The sequence below is a fragment of the Hypanus sabinus genome, chromosome 4 (assembly GCF_030144855.1).
Source record: "Hypanus sabinus isolate sHypSab1 chromosome 4, sHypSab1.hap1, whole genome shotgun sequence".
NCBI lineage: Eukaryota > Metazoa > Chordata > Chondrichthyes > Myliobatiformes > Dasyatidae > Hypanus > Hypanus sabinus.
In genome coordinates, this window is record NC_082709.1 from 119,755,712 (window position 1) to 119,782,368 (window position 26,657).

The following is a 26,657-nucleotide window of genomic DNA, read 5'->3' on the forward strand; positions in this document are numbered from 1 at the left end:
TGTTGAGTTTCTCCGGCATTTTGTACAAGTCACAAAACTGTAAACTTAAAGCTTAGATAAACTGCAGTATAGGACTGTGAAACAAGGTATGATAGGTGGATGGGGGTCTGACTCAGCCTAAACAAAAATTGTCATTCACTATGAGATTCAGTTGGGTGTAGTAAAGCACAAGTGGGCCATGTTTACACATGCCTGTCAGGACTATTCACTTTTTCAGGAACAATGCAGAGCCAGAATTTAACACTCAGCTTTGTTCTCTACCACCTCTCGCGGTTCTTTTCCAGCCTCACCTTTAATGATAAGATCAAGGAACTGGGTCCTCTTTCTCAGTATCAGTGAGTTCATCCAGTCAGGCTCCTCCACTGATAGCAGCTTCTTTACCAGCCCTCTGAAGATCTACATCCCAGCCTTCTGGCCACAGATTTGCAACTTTTTGTAATTGTTTGCTCATTTCTTGTTACATCCACCCAAACAACCATCTTGCCAATGAGACCACACACACTGTTCCCCTAACATTATTCTCACTAAACCTCCCTTCCTGTGCTCATTCCATCCCAGTCAATATGTCTTACATCATTCTCCTGTAGCAGGTGCTCTCTTCCTCTCTTTCACATGGTAGATTAACACCATTTCTTCTCAGAAACCCCAACCAGGGCTCCACTTCCATTGTTTTTGAATGTGCTGCAGTTTTCCCAGTATTTCTGGTATGAGCATTTCGCACTGGCTCTCACTCCCACCACAGTATTGAAATCACATACTTGGGGCAAAGGTGTCTGCCTAGAAACCAGGCCATATTTTGCAGATGCTGAAAATCTTGAGCAAAACGCACACAATGCTGGAGCAACTCAGAAAGTCAGGTAACGTCTGTGGAGGGGAATAAACAGTCGATCTTTTGGGCTGAGACTCTTTGTATGGTCTGTGTTGGCATATGGTATTGATATCCTAATTTAAAGAAGTATTTCAAACATTTCAGAGGAGGTTTGATAGTTCAGTGCATGGAATAGGCAGGTTGTTTTCTGAGGAAAGCATGGGCAATAAGCTGCTGGAATTTAGTAGAGAGAGTTGTATGATGAAACATTAAAAAGAAATCAAAGATTTTTTGTGAGCCTCACAAGTCCCTCAATTTTACTTTTTAGTCCACTGTGCATCTGGTCTCAACAGTTGGCACTCTCATCTTAAGGCAGAAAGTTTACATTGCATTCAAGAAACTTGAGGAATATATTTTATACTGAGATTTCCTGAATTGCTGGAGATGCAATCTTTGAGATGCGACATCACACCAAGTTTTAGTTGTTTTCGTTTTTTTTTTGCAATTTTAAACTGTTTAAGAAGAGTTCAGAAATTTGATTAGTCTTAACACTTCTAATTGTTTTTAGATGCTTCTGAGTGTTAGAAACATTGATGGTCGTCTAAGCTAAAGATATTGACTGAGTCAGCTGTTGTTGGTGTTCCTCCCCATTAGTGCGTTGCTATTTACTTTTCTGAGGGCCCGGGATGATAATCAGTTTTTGTCATAATGCTAGGAGCTGGCTGCCCTCAAAATGGTTCCTCCTGGGAAACAGCGCATGTTAAGATTGATTATTCCTCATTAGTCAGTGTGCTGGTCACAGGTTCTGGGCCATTACAGCATGCAATTACAAAAGGTCTATTGCTCTGATTTTAGTAAACTATTCCCATCCCTCTGCCTTCCCACATTGCACTTCAATTTTACTTCCCTAAATGACATATCCATTTCAAGTCTCAATGTTATTATTTATTCTTCTCGTAGCAGTGTAGCTCATTCCAACACACCATCAAAGGAAATATCTTCTCTTTTTTTTAATCTTTGTCTTCTACCTTTAATCTCTGTATTTTGGTTGCTGATGCACTTATCAGCGGAAACAGATTCTCCCTATTTAAAATTATTCTGGTGTTCTTGGTAGGGATTAATTACACTGTAAGGCTGCCTCTGCAGGCAAGTTTGTCATCAGAAGCTGGCACATTGTATGAAACAGTTAAACCACCAAACATTCTGGTCACCAATACTGCAGTAATCAGGCAAGTTTACATCTCTCACTTATCAGGGAAATGTCATAAACTGTGTTTTTTGTTTATTAAAAACATGAGAGGATGAAGCTTTCAGCCACTATTGTTTAAACTGCGTTTTAAAATAAATATTTATCTATGCATATAACAAGAGGGAAGTCTCAAATTTGTTGTTCTGCAACAATACACAATAGCTGCTGGAAAGCCCATTGAGAACCAGCCCATCAGAAAATGGCATGCAGCAAGTAAAAGCATCATGAAAAAAATAACACCAATTAACCAGCGTTTGACTGCCATCAAGTTCAAAATTGCAGCCCCTTCGCATGATACTTTCAATGAATGATTTGTTTAAGTGCTGTTGAAAGCAGTTTACACACAGTTAAAATGCATCTGTTACAGAACTACATCCGTGCACAGACATCCATTGAGAGCCATCTTGTAACTTAAGTGTCAAGGCAGAGTTTCTCAGGTACCACATGACCCATTGACCATTTTGTGCCATTTGTTAAAATTTACTGTTGCAAAACACTGGCAACTAAGGACAAGTTTGCCTTTATTATGAAGGGATGTTCAATTAACATCTAAGGACGTGAAAACTATTATAGTTACCTTTCCTATAAATTCATAAATGACAACCATCTACATCCTGTGAAGTAACTAACATTTGTGCTATATGGTAGTGATACTTCTCATTTTTCTCTGTACAAGCACTTTGGGTTGTGTTACCTCCCTCACCACAGCCACCCCCCCCCCCACCCAAACACCACAATTTAAACACTTGGAAAACAATGGGTAATAGTTTGAAACATGGACATTACAGAGAGAGCACTTTTACCTACATATTCTCAGAGTTAAGAATCTATAAATCACTGTTCCTTAAGGGTGTTTGGTAACAAAAATAAAAGCAGAGATCTAATCTCTAATCCACATGTTGAACTTGCAACTGACATACTCAAACCTCTTCCAGCCAAGCATTATATCTGGGACTTGCTCCCTTCCTATTTCTCCCTGAAGCTGATTAAGGGCAGAGATAAATAAACAGCATCTGTTGTTTGTACCACACCATCTGAGAACATGAAAAATTGGTTGTTTGGTCCACCTAACATTTCAAAGTCACTAAGTTTATTATGTGGAAGTTTAACTTTGTTAAATACTATATTCCTGCTTTATTATTCTATATTGAGATGGCAGAAATCACAACACAGTTGGGCTCCGATTTAGTACCTTTAAACTAGTTAGCGCAGGGAAATGCTTTTAACAATTGGAAGATAAGTATTCTGCCTGTTGCATGGTAGCCAGTGGCTGTATATTAATAACAGTTAGGATCCAATGACCAAAGGAAAATGGAATTATTTGTGTGCTCTGGATTTAACAGGATCAGTCGTGGTGCAGCTGGCTAAGCTGCTGTCTCACATCTCTAGCAAGTTGGGAAGACAGGGAAAGCGCTTACACATTCTCCCTGTGGATATGCCACAGGTTTCCTTCCATGTCTTGCAGATATGCGGGTCAGAAGGCTAATTAGCTACCAGACTGGGAGCTTAGCATGAGAATCAGAGAAGCTGGTAATGGTAATGTGAGAACAAAAGATTACAGTGAATTAAGTGGATGAATAAAATGTGATTGTTGTGAGATTTGGCATGGACTCAAGGGGCAGACAGTTTCCATCTACCTCTTCGGAGATTTCTTGGCAGGGCAGAAGTAACAGAGGGGCAGGGACATGAGAATTTAAAAGCCTCTACAGGGCTTGGTGGGAATGATACTCTGTGGTAAGTACTAATGGCTGGCTGTTCAGGTGCATCTGAAACAGTGTATGCCTTAAAGGGTTATGTTCGGAGTTTGGATAGCTCAATCAGATTTTAAGACAAAGGGATTTTAAGATAAAGTGAGTTCTACGGAAGAAACACCTTTGGAAACAATAAAAAAAAGACTCACCAGCTCTACCAGGAAAGAGACGTTGGAGCCAAAGCACTGCACTGGGGTTAGCATTCAGGCTGGAGTCAGCACTGCCCCTCCCAGTGTTTGCCTGGCAGAAGACAAGCTGTATTGTCACTTTCTGTAGATTTCCGCACCATTCATGGCTCGGATCTGGACTTTATTTTTGCATTGCTGTAGCTTACTGATACCTTTAGGTGCTTGCCATCTTGTATGTGCTATGTGTGCTTTGTGCTGTGTGTGATTGTTGGTACTGCATTTTGTATTTTGGCCCCAGAGTGGTGCTGTCTCAATTGGCTGTATTCATGGGTGTTCATATATGGCTGAATGACCATTAAACTTGAATTGAATTGAAAATACATAGTGATAAGGGTTGAGACTGAATGCTCAAGAAACTGGAAAGAGGCAGTAAAGTAATTTTTGTAGTCGCCTTTTTGAAATCTTTTTCCAGTTTTGTAATCAGAATGTACATGCTGTTCTGGTTAAAGTGCTGTATATCAAACAGCAATCTCATATGGCCTACTCATCAATTTTCAATGGATAGATGCAAATTTATCTTTGTATTTATTCAGATCTCATCTGAACAATTCCTTTATAGCCTCCTCATGATGAATAAGTACATGGAAATAATACCATAAAGTAAGGATTGAGTTTTAAAAATATTAAATCACCTAGTAATATAATTTGATTTAGTTTTGAATTTATCCAGTAATTTGAAAATGGTGGTGTTGAAATAAGAATTTATTTATACAAATAATTCTTTGAATCAAATCGTTGTGTTAATCATTCTCTAACCCATTGCCAAAAAGGTAAGTGTGGCTTTGAGGTGGAGATGTCGTTATATATTTTTTTTCATTTTTGTTGTGCTTCGCCTTTGGTCATGGGAAGGGTTTGGCCTAAAGAAGGATATTTTCTCTTTAGTTCTCATCTATGAATTCACCATTTAGAAAATCCAAGGGTATACAATGGATCTCTCTATTATTACACTGGGGTCAATACAAACCCAAATCTGTAGCCAAATATTTCTTCGAACATCACTACTTCTATTGAACTAAAGCAATGCCTTTACATTACTGTAAAGCATGCAATATCTTTGGAAATTATGAAGTTAAGTTCCCAGTAAAAATTGAAAATAATTTGTTAATAATGTTATATGATTACCTAGTCTTCATGTGGGATATTATTTTTGAAAGAACAGAAGGTGATAAACATGGCAGATCTGCTGAATTTACAAATATTCCTTAGTCTCAACAAGTAATTTGGTTTGGTATTTGAAGTGATAATTATTTGTCTTCCTAAAACTCATTTTCCTGCTGAGGTGAACTTTATTTATGAGAAACAAACTCACAATTTTTTTCCAATCATTTCTAGGTTAGCATTAATCAGTAATTCCTTTCAAATATATAAATTAATAATTATTTAAATTTTTTTTTAAAAACGTAAGAACATAAGAAATAGCAGCAGAAGTAGGCCATCTGGCCCATTGTGTCTAGTTGCTAGTCAATAAGATCATAAGGAGCGAAAAGGTGAAATATGAAGATAAACTAGTCAATAATATCAAAGAGGATAGCAAAGGTTTTTTCAAATATATCAAGAGTGAAAGAGAGGTGAAAGCGGATATCGGACCGCTGGAAAATGATGCTGGAGAGGGGACAAGGATAATCGCAGACAAACCAAATAAGTATTTTTCATCAGCCTTCACTGTGGAAAGCAGAAGCAATATGCTGGAAGAGTTTCAAGGGACAGAAGTGAATGCAGCAATTGCTATTACTGGTGAGAAGGTGCTTGGGAAGGAGAAAGATCTGAAGGTAACTATGTCACATGGACCAGATGAACTGCACCCCAAGGTTCTGAAAGGGGTAGTTTAAGAGGCATTGGTAATGATCTTTCAAGAATCACCAGATTCTGGCATGGTTCCAGAGGACTGGAAAATTGCAAATATCATTTCACTCTTCAAGAAGGAAGGGAGGCGGAAGGAAGGATATTATAGGCCAGGTAGCCTGATCTCTGCGTTTGGGAAAATATTAAAGCCCATTATTAGAGCTGAGGTTTCAGTGTACTTAGATGCTAAAGTAGGCCAAAGACAGCATGATTTCCTTAAAGGAAAATCTTGCCTGAAATATCTTTTGGAATTCTTTAAGGAAATAATAAGTCGGATAGACAGAGCATAAATGATGGATGTTGTGTACTTGGACTTTCAGAAGGACTTTTACAAGGTGCCACAAATGAGGCTGATTAACAAGTTAAGAACTCATGGTATTACAGGAAAGATACTAGCATGGAAAGTGAATGTGATTGGCTTAAGAAAGAGTGGGAATAAGATGAGCCTTTTCTCCTTGGCTGCCACTGACTAGTAGCACATGTTGGAAACACTGCTTTTTATGTTATATGTTAATAATTTTTATGATGAAATTGAAGGCCTTGTGGCCACATTTGCAGATGGCATGAAAATAGGTGGAGGGGCAGGTAGTGTTGAGGAAGCAGGGAGACTGCAGAATGACTTAGATAGATTAAGAGAATGGGCAAAGGAGCAGCAGATGGAACATACTGTCCGGAAGTCAATGGTCATACTCTTTGGTAGAAGGAACAAAAGTGTAGCCTATTTACAAAATGGGCTGAAAATTCAAAAATCCGAGGTGCAAAGTGCCTTTGGAGTACTCATGCAGAATTCCCTGACGGTTAACCTGCAGGCTGAGTCAGTGGTGAGGAAGGCAAATGCAATGTTAGCAACCATTTTGCAAGGACTAGAATATAAAAGAAAGGATGTAACGCTGACTCTTTATAAAGCACTGGGGAGACCTCACTTGGGGCATTGTGAACAGTTTTGGACTGCTTAAATAAGAAGTGACGTGCATTGGAAAGGTTTCAGAGGAAGTCCACGAGAATGATTCCGGGAGTGGCAGGGATGTGTTTGATAGCACTGGGCCTGTACCCACTGGAATTTCAATGAACGGTGGGGGGGGGGGTGTTTCTCAAAAAAACCAATCGGATGTTGAAAGGCCTAGGTAGAGTGAATGTGAAGTGAATATTTCCTATAGTGGGGTAGTCTAGGGTCAGCCTCAGAATAGAGAGAAGTCCACTTGGAATGGAGGTGAGGAGGAATTTCTTTAATCTGAGGGTGGTGAAAATGTGGAATTCATTGCCACTGACAGCTATGGAAGCCAGGTCATTGGGTGAACTTAATGCAAAGGTTGATAAGTTTTTGATTTGTCAGCATGTGAAGGACGGGCAGAAGGCAAGAGAATTGTGTGAGGGTAAATAGATCAGCTATGATGAAATGACAGAGAAGACTTGATGGGCCAAATAGCCTAATTCTGCTCCTGTCTTTTATAGTCTAAGATTCACCCCCCTCCCTTCATGCTTCTGAATTCCAGTGAGTATAGTCTCATTAAAAAATCATTCCAATATGAAGAGGACTGAGCTAATTCAGTGCTTACACATAAACTTTGGACTACTGAGATATGCTTCTGTAAGAAAATGCTCAATAAATATGACCAATAACTTTGGGAGGTGGTACTTTATTTAATCTTGGAACATTAATATCAGTGGCAGGACAGGCTTTTACTATTCATTCAAAGCTGCCCCTCTTTAGGGGGATGAGATTTCTTTTTGTGCCATTGCAGTGTACAAAAGCCCAGTAGTTACGCCATGGAGACAGGCTCTCTATCTTTTAAAACTTAATCTTTTACAATCCTAAATTTGCATTGTAGATATATATGTGTGTGTGTGTGTGTGTGTGTGTGTGTTACCAAAGAATTCCTTGGCCTGTTTTTTTATCAGAGGTGTTAGTCTATTGAAAACAAATTGCTGAACATCTTCACTAAAATATGGCACAAAGGAAATGAATGAGCAAAATTATGTTGTGAGAATTAGTGTGCATTTTAATGTACATGCGTTAATCTTCAAAAGGCAGAATTTCAAGGCTTCTAGAAGTGTCTCCACATTTACAACATTGACCAAAATCATCCTGAAATCTTACAGTGAAGTAAGTACATGGTGCTATTTACTCATGCAATCTAGAAAACCAGGGAATGCGTGAGCAATGCTTGTTTTTACTCTATAACCGAATCTCCATAATTTATTACTCACATTTGCAAAACCTTTAAAACCAGTTTCCGGCTATAAAGGCCAAATTGAGTGAGTTTCTTGTACATATACTACTCTGAATTGGGCTAGGTCCAACTTCGTATTTCTGGTGCTTTATGTTAACGTTTGAAGTGATTTTCACACATCCCTACTCCTTGAAAGCCACGCTCTCTCTTTGGATGCAGTCTCACAAGATGAAAAGGAGCAACAAAAATAAAAATGAAACAATTTCTTAATCCTGCTGAATGCAGTATGAGTGCAGTTTCATTGCTACATACTTAAATTCTCTTTCAGAATGATGGATTTAAAAAGGAAGGGTTCAACATGATCTGGATTTTTCCTTGAGCTACCGGTCTTTAAGCTGATTCCCACTATGTTGTATTTTGTAAGTCATTGGAAAGCTCAGAACAAATTTTTATGTGACTTTCTATTAACAGCTTTTGATGAAATTCCAGGACTTTTTTTTTCAGTAAGTGAAAAAGTCTGAGTGCAGATCGTCTGGCAAGTGATCGGCCACTCAGTAATTCAGAAGATTGGGAACTGCTCTTGACACACAGAATTTGGAGCATGATAGCTTGATCTTGATCACCTGCTGATAAAAGCCCTGGTGGTAGGCTGACAAACTAAGCAATTCATTACAAGATGGCCTCATGATCAGTCCCACTCACCATCGTTGTTTCTGCTATTGAACCAAAGCTGTTGATAAATATGTTGCATGTAACATTAACAGGAGGACCTGCAATTTAAATGATAAAACAAAAGAAAGAAAATTGACAAACTGCTACCGGGCAAGACACCAAGTTATTTGACAGTCGTCATCAGCACTTACCATTGTAGTTTCCGTGACAGAGCCGAAACTGTTGATAAAAATATTGCATGTAACGTTTACTGGAGGACCTGTGAAATGCAAGGACAATGTTGCAATACAAGTTGGAGCAGTGAACGTACATGGGAGATGCCATGATGACAAACTTTGATAAGTGATGAAACATAACCAGTCATTCCATAGCCCTATGGGATAGAAATTTGTCTCTGGCAGCTGTGGAAAAGGCATGGTATTGAATAGATTACTAATATTATTGCCTTTGTGAGAATTGAACAAATTGAGATTGGGAGGGCAAGGAGGTATAAAATGTGAACTTAATACAATACCATTCGTTCAGCACCGTCTCCAGAGACAAATTCCTAACTCTGAACTTGGTGCATCTTTCTCTTACTTCACTCTGCATAGCTTCATTAGTGAGATTCAGCTTGGAGTGGGCTCTTCCAACCCTTCGAGCCACGTCACAGAGTAACCTACCGATTCACCCTAACCTAATCATGGGACAATTTACAATGACCAATTATCCTTCCAACCGGTTTGCCTTTGGACTTTGGGAGGCAACCGGAGCACCCAGAGGAAACCCACATGGGCAAGGGGAGAACATATAAACTCCTTACAGGCAGCGATGGGAATCCACTTGTTTTCTTTTGATTTTCATTACATCCACCCCACTACTCCTCAAGTTTCTTGCCTTCACTCTTAAGTCACTCTCTAGCACATCTATGTCTGTGAGGTGAGACTGTGGGCCTCGGGGGGGGGGGGGGGTGGGGGATAGGGGAAGGAGGAGGAGTGCTGCCTCCTATCACAGTGCTGGTGGCTATGAGTATTCCCCAACAAAGGAAGGGACAATGTTGTTTGTGATCAGTAACTGGGAGGGGAAGCAGAGTCAGCAGTGTTTCCTGAGAAAAATTTCATTGGAAGATCCTTAACATATCCATGTCCAGGTTGATGGGGAGGGAGAAGATTGCAAAAACAATGCTGAACAAGTAGGTAACTAAACATGAGTCATTGGGCCTGCATGATGTACCTTCACACCAAGCCACTGGATGAAGGGAGCCTTCTTCCTGCTGCATCATAAATACGTTTTATTATCATACCTTTGATATGAGTATTCAGCCTAATGATCCAAATTGAATTAATCAAATTAATTGAAACCAGGCAGAGCACTGAGCAACAATAGCCCAGCACCAATAGAGAGTTGAATCCAAAGTAAGTAAAATTGAAAGAAAAAAGTTTCATAAATGTTCCAGAAACTGAATTCCAGTTTGGTATTCAACATTAGACCTTGGTGAACGAACTCCTTCTCTTCAGTCTAAATACACCACTGTGGAACTGGGCATTGCACTTCCTAGCCAACGGACTGCAGATAGTCAAGGTGAACAATGTCTCCTCCCTCCTCAGCTTGGGCGCCCGCCAAAGCTGTCTGCTGAGGCCATTGCTTTACACTCTGCTGACAGCCAAACACCCGAGTAATCACATTGTCAAATTCGCCGATGACGTGACAGTGGTGGGGTCTAATGGGGTTCATCACCAACATAGATGAGACAGCTTACAGAGAGGAGGTGAAAGAGCTCAAGGTCCCAGTTCCTGGCCAGTAATCTTTTCCTCAATGTCAACAAGGCAAAGGAGATGGACATAGACTTCAGGAGAGCCCTTACTGCTCACACCCCCTTTAAAATGGTGACACAGTGGTGGAAACTGCAAACTGTTTCAAATTCCTGGAAGCGCACATCACACACAAATACTCATGGTCCCAGAGCATGTTCTACATAATCTGGAAAGCTCACTAAGGCCTCTACTTACTGAGGAGGCTGAAGGGAGCACATGTATATTCACATCATCGTACAGATGCACAGCAGAGAGCAACCTAACAAGCTGCACCACTGCTTGGTATGGGAACTGCACTGCGGCGGATGGGAATTCTCTGCATAGCATAGTCAAAACTGTCCGACCTATCATCACCACCAAGGACATATATACAGAAAGGAGCCAGAGAAGGGCCAGTAATATCATGGAGGATCCACCACCCTGTTCCTGGACAGATTGTCCCATTTCCATCAGAGAGGAGGCTATGCAGCATCCGAACCAGGACCACCAGACTCAAAAAGAGTTACTTTCCCCAAGCAGATCATCACCTCCACCCACTAACCCACCAAACTACACCCCTAATGACCACTACTTTATCATTTCCTGACAGCCACCTTGTGTATAGACACTCTAGTGCCTGGTGTCACTATATGGACGTACTATCAATCTATGTATATAAGCTATCTTATATATTTATACTTATTGTGTTTTTGTTTTATTACAGTGTTCTTTATCTTATTGTGTTTTTTGTGCCATATCGGGTCCAGAGTAACAATTATTTTGTCTCCATTACACTTGTGCACTGGAAATGACATTAAGCAGTTTTGAATCTTGAATAAATTCTAGCAGCCTCCAGCGGGTTATGTGGCACAAGACTAATGACTGCATCTCTAGGTCCGCTATTCCAGAACATGAGCTGTTCTGTTTTTAATTGCAATACAGATATCAGCAATACATCAATCTCAGGCTTCAGTAGCATTCGTCAGATAGCCTTTCAATAACACGTATCTGGTACATTAATGACAGGATAATTAGCCTATAAAACATGCATAAGCCTCTTACATATTAAAATATTATCTCTGCACTCACAATTACGTATGCAAGTGCAATAAATGATTCAAACAGTAATATTGCAAATAGGACATTACTTCTAACAGTCTATGAAAGGTGTGAATAGCACAAAAATTCAGATCCGCTTTTGGAAATTAACAACTCAGGTTCAGTTTTGTTATCTATGACATATGTCATGAAATTTGTTGCTTTGTGACAGTAGTAGAGTACAATACATAAAAATTAATGTAAGTTACAATAAGCAATATTTTAAAAATAGTGCAAAAAAGAGCAAAATGGTGAGGTGGTATTCATGGGTTTATGGGCTGTTGAGAAATCTGATAGTGGAGGTGAAGAATCAATACATTCTGTGACCCCTGATCTCATTTATTACAAAATCACATGGTCACTTCCACAAGTGACTTTCTTCCATGAACTATGGTTACCAGAAGGAGACTACCAATCATAAAGAGCAGGTCCATGACAATCTTCTCCCGCCGAGACAACTGGACTCACGGGAGGGAAATCATATTTATTGGTATGATCTCATTAGTACACATAGCCAATATTTGAGTTGTGCAAATACAGTAATCTATTATGAAAATAAAAACTGAGAATGTTGGAAATGCTAAGCAGGCCCCCATAGAGAGAGAAATACAGTCTATATTTTGAACCAATGAAAGATTATTGAAACATTAATTTTCTCTCCACTTGAGCTCCCTTACTCAGTGAGTGTTTCCAGCTTTTTCTGTTTTAAAATCAAAGTCAAAGTAAAATTTGTTATCAAAGTATGTGTATGTTACCATATACTACCTTGAGATTAATTTTCTTGCAGGCATTTACTGGATAATAAAGACTACAATAGAATTTATGAAACATTATATATAAATGAAGACTAACAAATAACCAATGTGCAAAAGAAGATAAATTGTGCAAATAAAATTATAATACTGAGAACATGAGTTGTAAAGAGCCCTTGAAGGTGAGACTGTAGGTTATAGAATCTGTACAGAGTTGTGGTGAGTGTAGCTATAGCTATAGCTATAGCTGTAGGCTATTAACTGTTCCTGAACCTGGTGGTATGAGACCAAAGGCTTCTGCACCTCCTGCCCAGTGGTAGTAGTGAAAAGAGACCATGGCCTGGCTACAGGGGCTTCTTGATGATGGATGCTGCTTTCTTATGGTAGCACTCCATGTCTGTAAACACTCCAGCCAGCTGATTAGCACAGATCTTCAGCACTTGGCCATTATGATGTCTGCGCCATGATATTTTCCGTGGATTCATCCTCCTGAGGAATGCTTGCACAGTGGCCTCAGAGACTATCAGGGTTGGCGGGGCTGTGGAGGTTAATGAAGCTGCCTCTATGTTCTGTCAGTCAAAGTGACCACGAAGCACTCCCATAGTATGCCGGTAGGAGATAAGTGGTCAGATTTCTAATAATGCTGTCGAGGGATGGGATGGTAGGCATTCTTGATGGTGTTCAACACAGAAACAGGTCCTTTTGCCCACCAAATCCATAACAATCATCAACCAGATTCTAACCGGAAGTGCAATGTAATGGCCAATTAACCAAACAACCAACACATCTATGGGATTTGGAGGAAACTGGACCAAATGGTGGAGACCCATGTGGGAATAGGGAGAACTTGCAAATCGGAATAGACAGCATCCAACGTCAGGACTGAACCTGGATCTCCGCCACAGTGACACAACTGCTCAACCAGCTATACCTTCTTCTCCTTCTTCTTCTTGTTTTACAACAGTTGACACCCAGCTTAATGGTGCATTACCGCCACCTTCTGCTCCGGAGTGTGGATCAGACAATAGACTTGCATTCTAAATCCCTTCATCACCCACAATCTACACTTTATCCTTCCTTCTTTGGCAATCCTAGTAACGTATTCCTGATTATCCATCATATCCTATAAAAAAAACCCTGTATCCCTTAAGAAAGCTAAAAATACCTTGACCTGTGCCCCCTCACCCATGCCCAATAACCCTTTTAATGTGAATTCCTGCACCCCCAATTCCCTTAGATTAATTCACATCATCTCTCTCTGTATCCCATACTTACTGCACCTCAGATTACATGTTCTACTGACTCCTCTTCCTGACATTCCTCACACAAACCTGTCTGGTATTTCCCTATCAATTTCAATGTTTTGTTTAGTGCAGAGTGCCCCAGCCTTAACCTAGTCCACACAGTTTCCTCTCTTCTGTATCCACTGCCTACCCTAGTACCTGTAACACTCTTTTGAATTTGATATAAATGCCTCCCTTTCCCCTCTCTGCCCCATCTTTCTTGCCACTTTTGGATGATTTTTTCCCAGATTACACACTTAGCCTCTGCTTTACTGATACTAATGTGTATTTCTATATTTTCTTTCTTTAACGTTTTCTTTGCCAACTCATCCACACTCTCATTCCCCTTCACCCCTACGTGAGCTGGAACCCATAGACATTTAACCTTACCTCCCTGATTTGCAACTCTTGTGACTGACTGAAGGACTTTGTAAAGTACATCTTGCCAGCTGTTTGAGTGAAAAGACCTTAAACTCGCTAGAACTGAGGATGAATCTGAGCATATCAACACGTTGACTAGTCAAGCTTTCACCACCCATTGCAACACAACCAATACTGTCAACATCTCCACTGTATACATCCTATCTTATTATATGTTCTCCTGCTGATTGCAATTTCTTTTGCTGGTATAGTCACCCCAAACCCTATCACTCCTGTTTCAGGTTCCTTAGCACCATCTGTATAAATCTGAGTATAATCACTATACTTTTCCATCACATGACAGTTAAATGCACTTACCAAAGCAGTTTTATATTTTTCTCTCCTTTTTACCTCTAACAAATGCCAGTCTACATCAGGCCATACCAGTTTCCATGGAGCTACAACCGGATAAACTACTGAAGGACTTATCCTTAGATCAAACACACCACTTTCTTTAGCAATATCATTCCCTACCCAACTAAAGTTATCCTTATTACTTCAGATTTTATGCAGCTCCAGTATTTTATATTTGGAATGTGAATACAACTCAATCAATGTATAGATTTCCCAATCATGAATATGCTCCAAAGAAAGCAGAATCATAAAATAGTTACAGCAGGGATAGAAACCACTCAGTCCATTAAATCCATACTACAATTCCATGTAAGAGAAAGCCAACTATTTCCACTCTGTCACACTCTCCTCAGTAAGTCAGCAACTACTGTCCTTTCACATACTTATCCAAATCCCTATTTGCTTCTGCCTCTACTAGAATTCTGGCAGTTTGTTCCAGACCCAAACTAGTTCTTGAATAAGGAATTTCTCTTCAGGTCACCTTTCCTACTTTTTCCAGTGACTCTTAGTCCATATCCTTATCTTTCTGAGCCTTTTCTGAACCAATAGAATTATTTTGATCCATCTGTTGTTTTGATGTTTATTATTTTAAATAGTTCTATTGAATCCTTTGCAAACTCTTCTGTTCTAATGAGCACAAAAAATAATTTTCTACAGTATATTTTGGTGATTAAAATCTGTCACTCCGGAATCATTTTGATAAATTTCTTTGGAACCCTCTCTGCAATCTTTTCTGAAGATTCACATCTTTTCTGAAGCATAGCACCAAGAAATGGACCCAATAGTCTACTTTTTGTTAAGTCAGTATTTTATCTTCATAGCCTCTTTGTTCTTTACCTCAGTGCCTTCGCTTAGAGTGCCAGGATTCCAAACACTCCTTACCACGATAAAAACAAAATATATTCAGTTAATGACCAAATCACAGAAATGTAACATTTCACACACACTGAGTTATCTGCAGCATGCTCAACATGATAGTTTTCTGGTAAGACAACCTTTTTGCCACCACCAATTTAAAAGTAAACCTGTTGTGAGATGGTTTGCCATTTAGCCTTTTGTTTCTACTGTAAACCAGTAAGGATTTTTGCTGAAGTTTAATCAGCGGAAACCACTGCAGAACAAAAATATTGATTCTTATTATTTAGCCAACAGTTTTTCTTCCAAATATAGCCAAACAAACACAGTATTATAGAACCAAGGTTTGCATCATCTCTTCTTGTGGTGAACTATGTGCCTGTCTGGACACGCCCCCTGCTGACTGCTCCTGTGGCTCCTCCCACAGGCCCCTGTATAAAGGCGATCTGAGGCCTGATGCTCAGCCTCAGTCTCCAGGTCATAGTATGATGGACACTCACTCCTGGTTCCTTCTTCCAGTCAATAAAAGCCGATATCTCGCATTACATCTCAGTGTGAGTTATTGATGGTGCATCACTTCTATTGGTATTTGTTCTTCTCCAGTTCAGCTCAATGTTTTGGGAAACCGGTGGTTTAGGTGTGACAGAGAAATAGGCATGGGTGGACGAGATGTTGCCTTTTCTGATAAAGGATAACTTTACCACAGTGCTGAGAGAGGATATTCTTGATGTATCATCTGACAAAGCTATTTGGGTAGAATTTAGAAATAAGAAGGGAATGGTCACCTTGCAGGGGTACATTATAGAATCTCCAACAGTCAGAAGTAACTGGAGAGGCTGATGTGTCAAAAAAATTGCACGTGGTTGTGGGAATAGTAGGATAGTGTTAGTGGATCTTGGGACAGCCAGAGCACAAAGGGACTGGATGGATTTGTATAATGCATCCAAGGTGGTCACCTCACACAATATGTAGTGGAATCTGCTCAGGAAGGAGCAACACTGGACATCCTCTGAGGAAAAAAGGTGGAGCATGTAACTGAGGTATCAGATAGGGAGATATCAGATGCTATGTTCCCAATTCCATTTGTTTTAAAATAGTTTTGGAAAAGATAGAACAGGTTCACAGGTTAAAGTCTGGAACAGGAGCAGGGCTGAATTTGAGTGCATTAGACAGGATCTAGCTGGGGTTGACCGGGTGACTCAATTTAAAGGTAATGAAACAGTTAGCAAATATGAGGGTTTTTTTCAAGGATAATATGAAGAGTCCAGGGACAGTGTGCTCCTGTCAGGATAAAGTGTGGATATAGCAAATTCAGGGAACCTTGGCTGATGAAAATATCGAGTCTCTGGTCAGGAAAAAAGAAGAAAGTGTATTTTTCATTTTGGCAGCTAGGTTCAAGCAAATCCATTGATAGGTATAGTCAGTTTAAGATCAGGCTTAAGAGGGAAATCAGGAGGGCAGGAAGGTATCAGAGAGATTTCATTGGGTTAATGATAATCCCAAGCGGTGTTTTAGTTACATTAACAATAAAAGGGTGACATGGGAGAGATTAGGTTCTCAAAGACCATCAGGGCAGCCAATACATGGACAATAGACAATAGACAATAGGTGCAGAAGTAGACCATTCGGCCCTTCAAGCCTGCACTGCCATTCTGAGATCATGGCTGATCATCTACTATCAATACCCAGTTCCTGCCTTGTCCCCATATCCCCTGATTCCCCTATCCATAAGATACCTATCTAGTTCCTTCTTGAAAGCATCCAGAGAATTGGCCTCCACTGCCTTCCAAGGCAATGCATTCCAGATCCCCACAACTCTCTGGGAGAAGAAGTTTTTCCTTAACTCTGTCCTAAATGACCTACCCCTTATTCTCAAACCATGCCCTCTGGTACTGGACTCTCCCAGCATCTGGAACATATTTCCTGCCTCTATCTTGTCCAATCCCTTAATAATCTTATATGTTGCAATCAGATCCCCTCTCAATCTCCTTAATTTCAGCGTGTACAAGCCCAGTCTCTCTAACCTCTCTGCGTAAGACAGTCTGGACATCCCAGGAATCAACCTTGTGAAGCTTGAGGGTATGACTAAGATTGTCAATGTCTGTTTCCTCTCAGTGTTTACTAAGGGTGCCAATGAAATGAGGATAATATGTAGTGTGGTCTTCGATCATGTGCATATTACAAGGAAGAAAGTATTGCAGCCTTGAAGTGCATTAAGCTGGGCAAATCCCTATTGCCTAATCAAGTGCATCCCCATATCATATGTGAGGTTTGGGATAAGATCAGAGATATTGGCTTCATCATTAACCTCTGGCAAAATTCCAGACAACTGGAGGGCATCTAATGTTGTCCATTCTTCAAGGGCAGGCCAGTGAACCTGATTTCAGCTGTCGTGAAGTTACTGGAGTGAATTCTGAGAGTCAATATTGGACCACTAGAAAATTATACTGGAGAGGCAGTACTGGTGGATAAAGAAATGGCAGACAAACTTAATAAGCATTTTGTGTCAGTCTTCACTGCGGAAGACATAAGCAGTATATGAGAAATTCGAGTGTGTCAGGCAGCAGAAGTGAGTGTAGTTGCTATTACTAAGGAGAAGTTACTTGGTAAGCCACCACACATGAGGCTGTTTATCAAGATAAGAACCCATGGTATTACAAGAAAGATAAAAGCATGGATAAAGGATTGGTTGACTGACAGGAGGCAAAGAGAGGTGACTTTTTCTGGTTGGGTGCTGGTGACAAGTGGTGTTCCACAAAGGTCAGTGATAGGACCACTACTTTTCACATTATATGGCAGTGATTTGGAAAACATAATTGATGGCCAAGTTTGCAGATGATATGAAGATAGGTGGAGGGGCAAGTAGTGTTGAGGAAGCAGGGAACCTGCTGAAGGACTTAGACAGATTGGGAAAAGAAGTGGTAAATAGAACATAGTGTGGGTAAGTATATAGTTATGCATTTTGGTAGAAATATGTTGAAGATTCAAAAATCAAAGGTGCAAATGTAGCTGGAAGTCCTCCTACAGGATTCCTTAAAGGTTAACTTGTTGGTTGTGTTAGTGGTAAAGAAGACAAACGTAATGTTCGCATTCATTTCAAGAGGATTAGAATATAAAAGCAAGGATGCAATGCTTACGCTTTATGAAGCATTTTTCAGACCACACTTGGAGCATTATGAGCAGTTTAGGGCCCATTATCTAAGAAAAGATGTACTGGCATTGGAATGGGTCCAGAAGAGGTTCATGAGAATGATTCTGAAAATGAGGGTTAGTGTAGTGTCTGAGGAGCTTTTGATAGCTCTGGCCTGTACTCACTTTTAGAAGAATGAGGGTAATCTCATTGAAACCTACTGAATACTGAAAGGCCTAGAGAGAGTGGATGTGGAGAGAATGTTTCCTATAATGAGGAGTCTGGGACCAGAAGGAATTGTCTCAGAAAAGGGCATATCCATTTAGAATGGGAATAAAGAGGAATTTCTTTAGCTAGAGTGTAGTGAATCTGTGGAATTCATCACCACAGACGACTTAAGAGGGCAAAGTCATATGGGTATATTTAAAGCAGAGGTTAACACTTTTTTGATTAGTCAGGGCATCAAAGGTTATGATGAGAAGGCAGGAAAATGGGTATGAGAGGGATAATAAATAAGCCACGATGGAATGGTGGAGAAGACTTGATAGGCCAAATGGCTTAATTTTGCTCCTATGTAATATGGTCTTAAGGTCTTAAATCTTCTGGAGTTATTTGAAGAGATAACTAATGGGATAGATGGAGGTAGGTCAGTGGACATTATCTACATGGATTTTACTAAGGCTGTTGACAAGGTCCCGCATAGCAGGCTGTTCTGGAAGTTTAGGTCACATAGGATTCCGGAGGAGCTAGTGTGGTGGATTCTGAATTAGCTCAATGATAGGAAGCAGATGGTGATGGTTGAAGGTCAGTTCTCTAGCTAGATGCCTGTTGCCCTAGCGTTCACTCTTATTTATTATTTATGTAAGTGGTGTGGATAGGAATGTATATGGCATGATTAGCAAGCTTGCAAATGATACTAAATTAGGCTATTTTGCTGATAGTGAAGCAGGTTACAATGAATTGTAAAGTGATTTTGATCACTAAGGGAGATGGGCTGAGGGATGACAAATGGATTGCACTTTCGATAAATATGAAGTGTTACATTTTAGTCATTCAAGCCAGGGCAGGACAAGCGAGATCCTGGAGGAACTCAGCAGGTGAGACAGCACATTTTCAGGGAGATGGCTGGTTAATGCTTCAGGACAAAATTCGTCATTCCAGTCTAGATGAAGGGCCTTGATGCAGATACAGATACAAGGTAAGCGGGGTGAGATTTAAAAGAGGAAACTTCATTACACAGTCAGTAGGGAGTAGCTGGATGGAAATACCCTATGTCATCAAGGCAGGTACAATTACAACATTTGAGAAGAATTTGAATAAATATAGGGAAGGGTGGGGCTTGGAGGGTTATGGAGCAAATGTGGGACTAGCATGGAGAATGTTGTGCTGGGTTGAAGGCCTGTTTCTGTACTGTTTTACTCTGTCATTACTGCCAGCCATACTCTTACTTCCACAAACCACTACGTCCCAAGCTCTTGAATATATTATACTAGAAGGGCTAGCACACTTGTTTTACATGAACCTGCATTCTTTCTGATTAGTGCTACTTTGGCATTTTAACTCAACTGTTTGTGTTCTACTTGGGAATTTAGATGAGACTGAGTTAGGCTCAAGTGCGTTCTCCGTCTTCTCTTCATAAAGAGTTCTGCAGGTGTCTACCCTGTGGTAATGTGATGATTTGTTCTGTACTTCAGCAAGATGTTAGCTAAGTGATGATTCATCCTGAGCTTTGAATATCCCCGCAACTGCCTTGAGAGGGACTTCAAATATGATGACTAACCTCTCATCAGATTTTTAAAATCAGATAGTATAAAGGAACAAGAGTGTGTTTTGATACTATTCTGCTTCATAAAGCTTGGAAACAAGATTATAAATGAAGGACTACACCACATAGGCCACAGCATATGGATAAAGGCTTCAACTCATCAATAGTACACTCAGTAGCAGAAGATGAACCCATGTGTTTCACCTTAAAACGCTTTGAGCAAGTGTTGATCGCTATCATGAAGCTGTTATTTCTTTATCAGAGAAGTAACATGTACTCTTTTGTAAGGCCTAATAGGTCATGTCCCTGAATGCAAAGGAGATTTTGGCAGATTGTTCCTTGCATGCAGTCAGCCGCTGAATTTGCTTAGTCAATGATGCAAAGTCTCTGTCCTACTCAGCCAATAAAGAAAACAATTCACTATTTTGTTGCCATACTGAGTGTGTAGTTCAGCTGAAAATCTTTTCTCTCAAAATATTAACGTCATTGCCATGTGATGCTTCAATTGACACAAAATGTAACACTGAACAAGGAAAGCTTCATTTCCCAAGCTTTTCTTACATTCATCATAAACACATGGTGGGATTTTGCTCCATATCCATATAATATTTCAGTGGATCTCCTGGAAAAATATGCTTCTAAGGCAAAATAAAGGGAAGTTCAGGGATCGTTTACCACCAGACAAGGCCATTCAATCCACTGATCATGCTGGCTTTCAGCAGACCACCACTCTTTTCCTGTAGCTCTGCAAATTACTTTCCCTCAAGTGTCTGACCAATCTGTTTGAACAATCTAATTGATTCTATTTCCATCACTCCTACACACAGAGTAAATTGCATTTCATAACTGCTCTCAGGATATTTTGCCTCTCTTCTGGCCCAGGTTTTACAAGTATGAATGGTAAAGTCTGGGGAGGTAATTTGCCTCATTTCACCCTGAACATTTTAATAATTTCAATGCACTTTCAGTTGGAAAGTATAATGACATACTATTACTTAAGATGCAGGGAGGCCACAGATAAAGCACGATATACTTACTGGTAACTGTGCATTATTTCTACTGATAGTTTATGCCAGGAAGTACCTTTACCTCAGGAACTCTGATCCCATTAACTGATGTTCATCATTTGTTAATGATTGCACTTGGAGTACTGTGCTCAGTTCTAGTCACCTCACTACAGGAAGGATACAGAAACTTTAGAAAGGTTGCAGACGAGATTTACAAGGATGTCACCTGGACTGGGGAGCATGCCTTATGAGAATAGGTTGATTGAACTTGGCCTTTTCTCCTTGGAGCGACGGAGGATGAGAGGTGACCTGATAGAGGTGTATAAGATGATGAGAGGCATTAATCGTGTGAATAGTCAGAGGCTTTTTCCCAGGGCTGAAATGGCTAGCACAAGAGGGCATAGTTTTAAGGCGCTTGGAAGTAGGTACAGAGGAGATGTCAGGGGTAAGTTTTTTTTTACACAGAGGGTGGTGAGTGCATGGGATGGGCTGCCGGCAATGATGGTGGAGGCAGATACGATAGGGTCTTTTAAGAGACTCCTGGACAGGTACATGGAGCTTGAAAAATAGAGGGCTATGAGTAATCCTAGGTAATTTCTAAAGTAAGTACATGTTCGGCACAGCATTATGGGCCGAATGGCCTGTATTGTGCTGTAGGTTTTCTATGTTTCTAAACACTAGTGTCAATCATTGTTATACAATTGACAATTTTTTGCAACTAGCTTTATCTCAGTGGACAGCAATCTCACACCTCTAAGACCGTAAGACAGAATAGCACACATTAGGTTGTTCTGTCCGTTGAGTCTGCTCCACCATTCAATCATCACTGATTTATTTCCCCCCTCAACTCAATTCTCCTGCCTTCTCCCCATAACTCTGATTCCTTACTAATCAAAAACTATCATTTTCCACTTTAAATATGTCCTACTATTTGCCCTCAGAACCATCTGTGGTAAGGAATTCCACAGATTCACCACTCTCTGGCTAAAGAAATTTCTCCTCATCTGTGACCTAAAGGAACCTTCTCTATTCTGAGACTATGCTGTCTGGCCCTTAATTCTTCCACTATTTGGAAAATGAGATGATAAGTAACGGGTTTGAGTCCTGGTCTAGGTAATAAACTGGGGTCAAATTTGTGATGTAAACTTTAAGGTGATCCTAATTAATGCACTGAAAGTACACAGACTGCTCTTATCTCAGTTGTAATATTGTATGAGGGTTGAGAAATTCACGTGCAGTCTATTCACCATGTGATTCATTTGGAATAGAAATAATTCTGTGCACTCACAGTGCATTGTGAGAAAGATATATACCATGAAGAGCATTCTAACTGGCTGCATCACTGTCTGGTATGGGGGCGGCATGCATTGCACAGGATCAAAATAAGCTGCAGGAAGTTGTAAACTCACTGGCCTCCCCAGCATCCAGGATATCTGAAAGGACTGATGCCTCGAAAAGGTGGCTTTCATATTTAAGGACACCCATCACCAAGGACATCAAGAACATGCCCTCTGCTCATTGCTGCCATTAGGGAGCCTTAAGGCACACACTCAATGATTAAGGAACAGCTTCTTTCCCTCTGCCATCAGATTTCTGAATGAACTTTGAAACCATGAACACTATCTCACTACTTTTCTGCACTACTTAAATTTAGCTTTTTAATATATGTACACTTCTTACTATTATTGTTATATATTGCATTATTATTATTTTTATTATTATATGTACTGCTGCCACATAACAACAAGTTTCTCAACATACAGTGTGCCGGTGATATTAACCCTGATTCTGAAACTCAGTCCCATGTATAGTAACCACTCACTGAGCATGATGTAGTGTTGTCAATCAGTAGTAAAATCATGGGATTTCTGGAATCAATATTGAATCATATATATGGGCTTTGGCAACCTATGGGCATCAACAGGAAAGTAAGCCTTAAGCAGAGCTGATGGTCTGCTAAAGCATGAGGGACAGTTGCTTTAGTTGAGTAGCTCTTGGGCAGTCTCAAGATCTAGATCAGTAGTAGATGGGGGTTAGAGGACAACTGATGCTTCCCCTTACTGATAGCCAATCACCTGTTGGAGACTTTGTGCTCCATTATTTCACCTTTGGGGAATATACTGCTTGCACCAGAAATTCCCACTGAAGTCTGTTGTTTTAAGAGTTCCCAGCATGTCAGCAGTGATTCCGTTTCTAGGTTTGTGCATACAGTACAGTATGTAGCCATTTTATACAAGCATACTGAAGCCCTGGGGATTACATCATACTCCTTGCACACAATCAAACACCCACAAGAAAATATCGTTGGTTCTTCTTTTTTTTGCACCATCTTATCACCAGATAACACGTCAATTTTTAATCCAAGTCCTTCGCACAGTTATTTAAGGGAACTGTCTAGACAGCGAGTTCATTGTTAGTTGAAAGGATGTACTGTGAGAAAGAATGTGCCCAAGTGTCTCACAACAGGTTTTCCATGTCTATTAAAGTATTGCAATGTAGAAAATATAGCAGGCAAAGTGTGCATGACAATATCCCACAAAGAGGAATGTAATAATGATGGAACAAACTGTTTATGTGGTATTGATCACAGAACAAAGATTGACCAGTAATAACTCTGAGAATAGTGCTGAGAGACATTTTCTATCCAGCCAAAGGAGCTTAGTTTGATCGGCCAAAATGGCACTGACAACTAGCTAATGGTTCTACACACTGTCATTAACAAACTTTCATGTGCATCAACGGATTCAAGACTTCTGCACCTGCACACAGCACCATGAAAGCATGGACACTGTTGACATATGTGAACTCGTGCTCCATTCTTGGACTCACTATTGAGCCCATGACATACTTTACATCCAACTCTAATACGAGAGACTTTCATCAAAGTGCAAAGTTAGCAACCTTTTTTTCTTTATTTTTCTTCATTTCACTGTATATTTGAGTTTATTTAATGTTTCTGTATATTTATGATTTTATTTAATTATGATTTTATTTCACAATTTTCTGGAGTTTTAAAAATGCCACAATCATTTATAACCTCATACTTCTTATTTACTTACTGCCAGTTATGCCACTGGTGTTTAGGGCAGCGATGAAGGTCGTCCGTCTCTGTACAGAAGGATTCTCCATTTCCCTAACAACTTCCTGTTTCCTGACAGTCAGGGTGGTTATCCCTGAGCTGAACCTCCAAACCTGGAAAAGCAGTGGAGCTCTCTTAGTCTGACCTTTACCTTTTGACCTGTTTGGCATGGGTGACCCAACCAAGAGTCAAAGCATAAGTCCCTAACTCCAACCAACATAGCTCTCTGGGTCATTGAGGCACAGAAGTCTCCAAACCGTACAACAAGATTGTGGTTTTCTTGAAGGAACATTGTACTTCATGCTTTCTGAAGTCTCTGAATATCAGAAATATTTAAGGGAAATATAACAGTCCTTGGAAAGTACAAGCTAGGGGTCATAATGTTTTAGAGTCATCTAGTTAACAGATGAATGAGGAGTGATAGTATGAGAGAGTGTGAGAGAGAAAGAGAAAAAGAAATACAAGAGGTTCTGCAGATGCAGACGGAACTCAGAATGCCAGGCAACATCTATGGAAATGAATGAATAGTCAACAAGAGAAGAACATGTTGGAACTAGCCTTTGCAATGACCTGGTCTAGAATGGTCATCACTCTACTCTCTCAATTGCTGCACAACAGAGGCCATGCCAAGCCACATAGAATCAACAGTTTAATGGAGTTATCATGCAAGCAAGGTGTGATGTTTTGTAAAGAGTAACTATCTATTAAATATAATCTTCATAAAGCTCACTTCTTTATATATTTACAAATTAGAGACTTCTTGCGTTCTCAACTTCATACATTTCCTAAATGTCCAGATAAGAATCTAATTGATACAATATTTACTCTGAAACCTTTTCATAATGCATCTATTTCTAATATTTATAGTATGTTGTTGGCAATGAGAAACATTCTGTTAGACAAAATTAAAAACCTCTGGGAACAAGACCTACAGATTTCAATTGATGAGGATACTTAGAATTAAATTTTTAAACTTGTTCTCATCTCTTCATTATGTGTGCGTTACTCTCTTTTACAATTTAAAGTAGTTCATAGAGCGTATATGACTAAAGATAAACTCTCATTTTTACTCAGATTTTTGTCCATACTGTAATAGGTGTAATGTCGAAGAGGCCTCTCTAGTTCATATGTTTTGGTCCTGCCCACGGCTTGATAAATTTTGGAAAGGAGTATTTCAAACTTTTTCAGAGCTTTTTAAAGTAAACTTTAAACCCAACCCTCTGACTGCCTTGTTTGGCATTGTTGGAGTAAATGATTTTATTCTTAAGCCAAATGATTTGCATATTTGGCTTCAACTTTGTTTCTGTTTTCATAATACCATAATGTATTTTGTATTTGTCTGTGCAAGTAATCAATAAAAATATTGAAAAAGAGATGAAAGAGTAATGTGACTGGTTCAATATTTCATCAAAATAAAAACATTTCTTCCAGTCCAACTCTCCATCAGTACTGCACTGGAGAATCAGATGAGACATTTTGTGCTCAAGTTTCTGAAATAGATCTGGAACCAAGAACATTCAGATACAGAGATGCTATCTGTGCTATGTGCTTCAGTATGTGTGGTTTGCAATGTGTTTGGCACCTTGGCTCTGGTGGAACACTGTTTTGCCTCGCTACATCCATGAACGGTTTAATGATAATTGAACTTGAGAATCAGGTTTATTATCACTAACATTCTGTATGTGTGAAATTTGCGGTTCTGCAGCAGCAGGTGGGAACCTAAAACTGTAGCAGTGAGAGGCTGGAGATGTCCTTGAATACTCCACTTGGTTGGTTAGCACAGATTTTCAGTACCCAGCCGGGTATATTATAGGGCGTCTGATGCCTTGTGAGGGTTCACTCTGTTGAAGGGGTGCAGTTAACCCACAGCCAACACCGACAACCATTCCAACTAATAAACCCACTGTTTCTCACCAAATACCACCATAAAATTCTTAATATTCACCTTCATCTGTGCAGGAAAATCAGTATGGTCTCATTTGAACAGAAATTACAAAGAAAAAATGTAATTGCAGGAAATCTAACAAAAAAGTTGCTGTAAACACTCAGCTGCTCAAGTGTTTTATACATATAGAGAAAAAACAATCATGTTTCAGATCAATGACCCTTTATTTGAACTGGCACAGTGAGAAAGCAAGTGTGTTTAAACTGTAGATAGAGAAAGAGGTGGAGAGAAGACAGGAAATATTTGTGATAGGGTAGACACAACAGTTTCAGGTGCACAATGCTTTTAGTGCCATCTAAGTTTATCTTACAGTTCTGCTATGTTCTTCTCTCTACATCTGTCTGTCTCTCACTCACTAACTCACTTCTCTTTTTTTTTATTTCCTTTCCGCACCTTGTGGCACATTGGGCAGCAGTCTTGCTGGTTCCTTAGCACTGGTCTGTTTTTTCACAAGGCGGAGTTGCTAGCTCAATGCTCAACCCAGCACAAAAGGAAAGCATGCAAGGAGCCGGTCAG

The 26,657-nt window shown here is 39.9% G+C and overlaps 1 protein-coding gene across 2 annotated transcripts in view; it reads right to left on the reverse strand.

Annotated features, from left to right (window-relative positions):
• The window catches only part of glra2 (glycine receptor, alpha 2), a 215,707-nt gene that overhangs the window by 150,013 nt on the left and 39,037 nt on the right, over nt 1–26,657 (reverse strand). Inside the window, exon 3 of one of the 2 annotated variants that reach the window (XM_059966154.1) lies at nt 8,712–8,779. In XM_059966154.1, coding sequence (XP_059822137.1) covers nt 8,712–8,779 — 68 coding nt within the window. Of the gene's footprint in view, nt 1–8,711; nt 8,780–8,872; nt 8,941–26,657 lie in introns of both variants that reach the window. The other variant, XM_059966153.1, reaches the window with a different exon arrangement.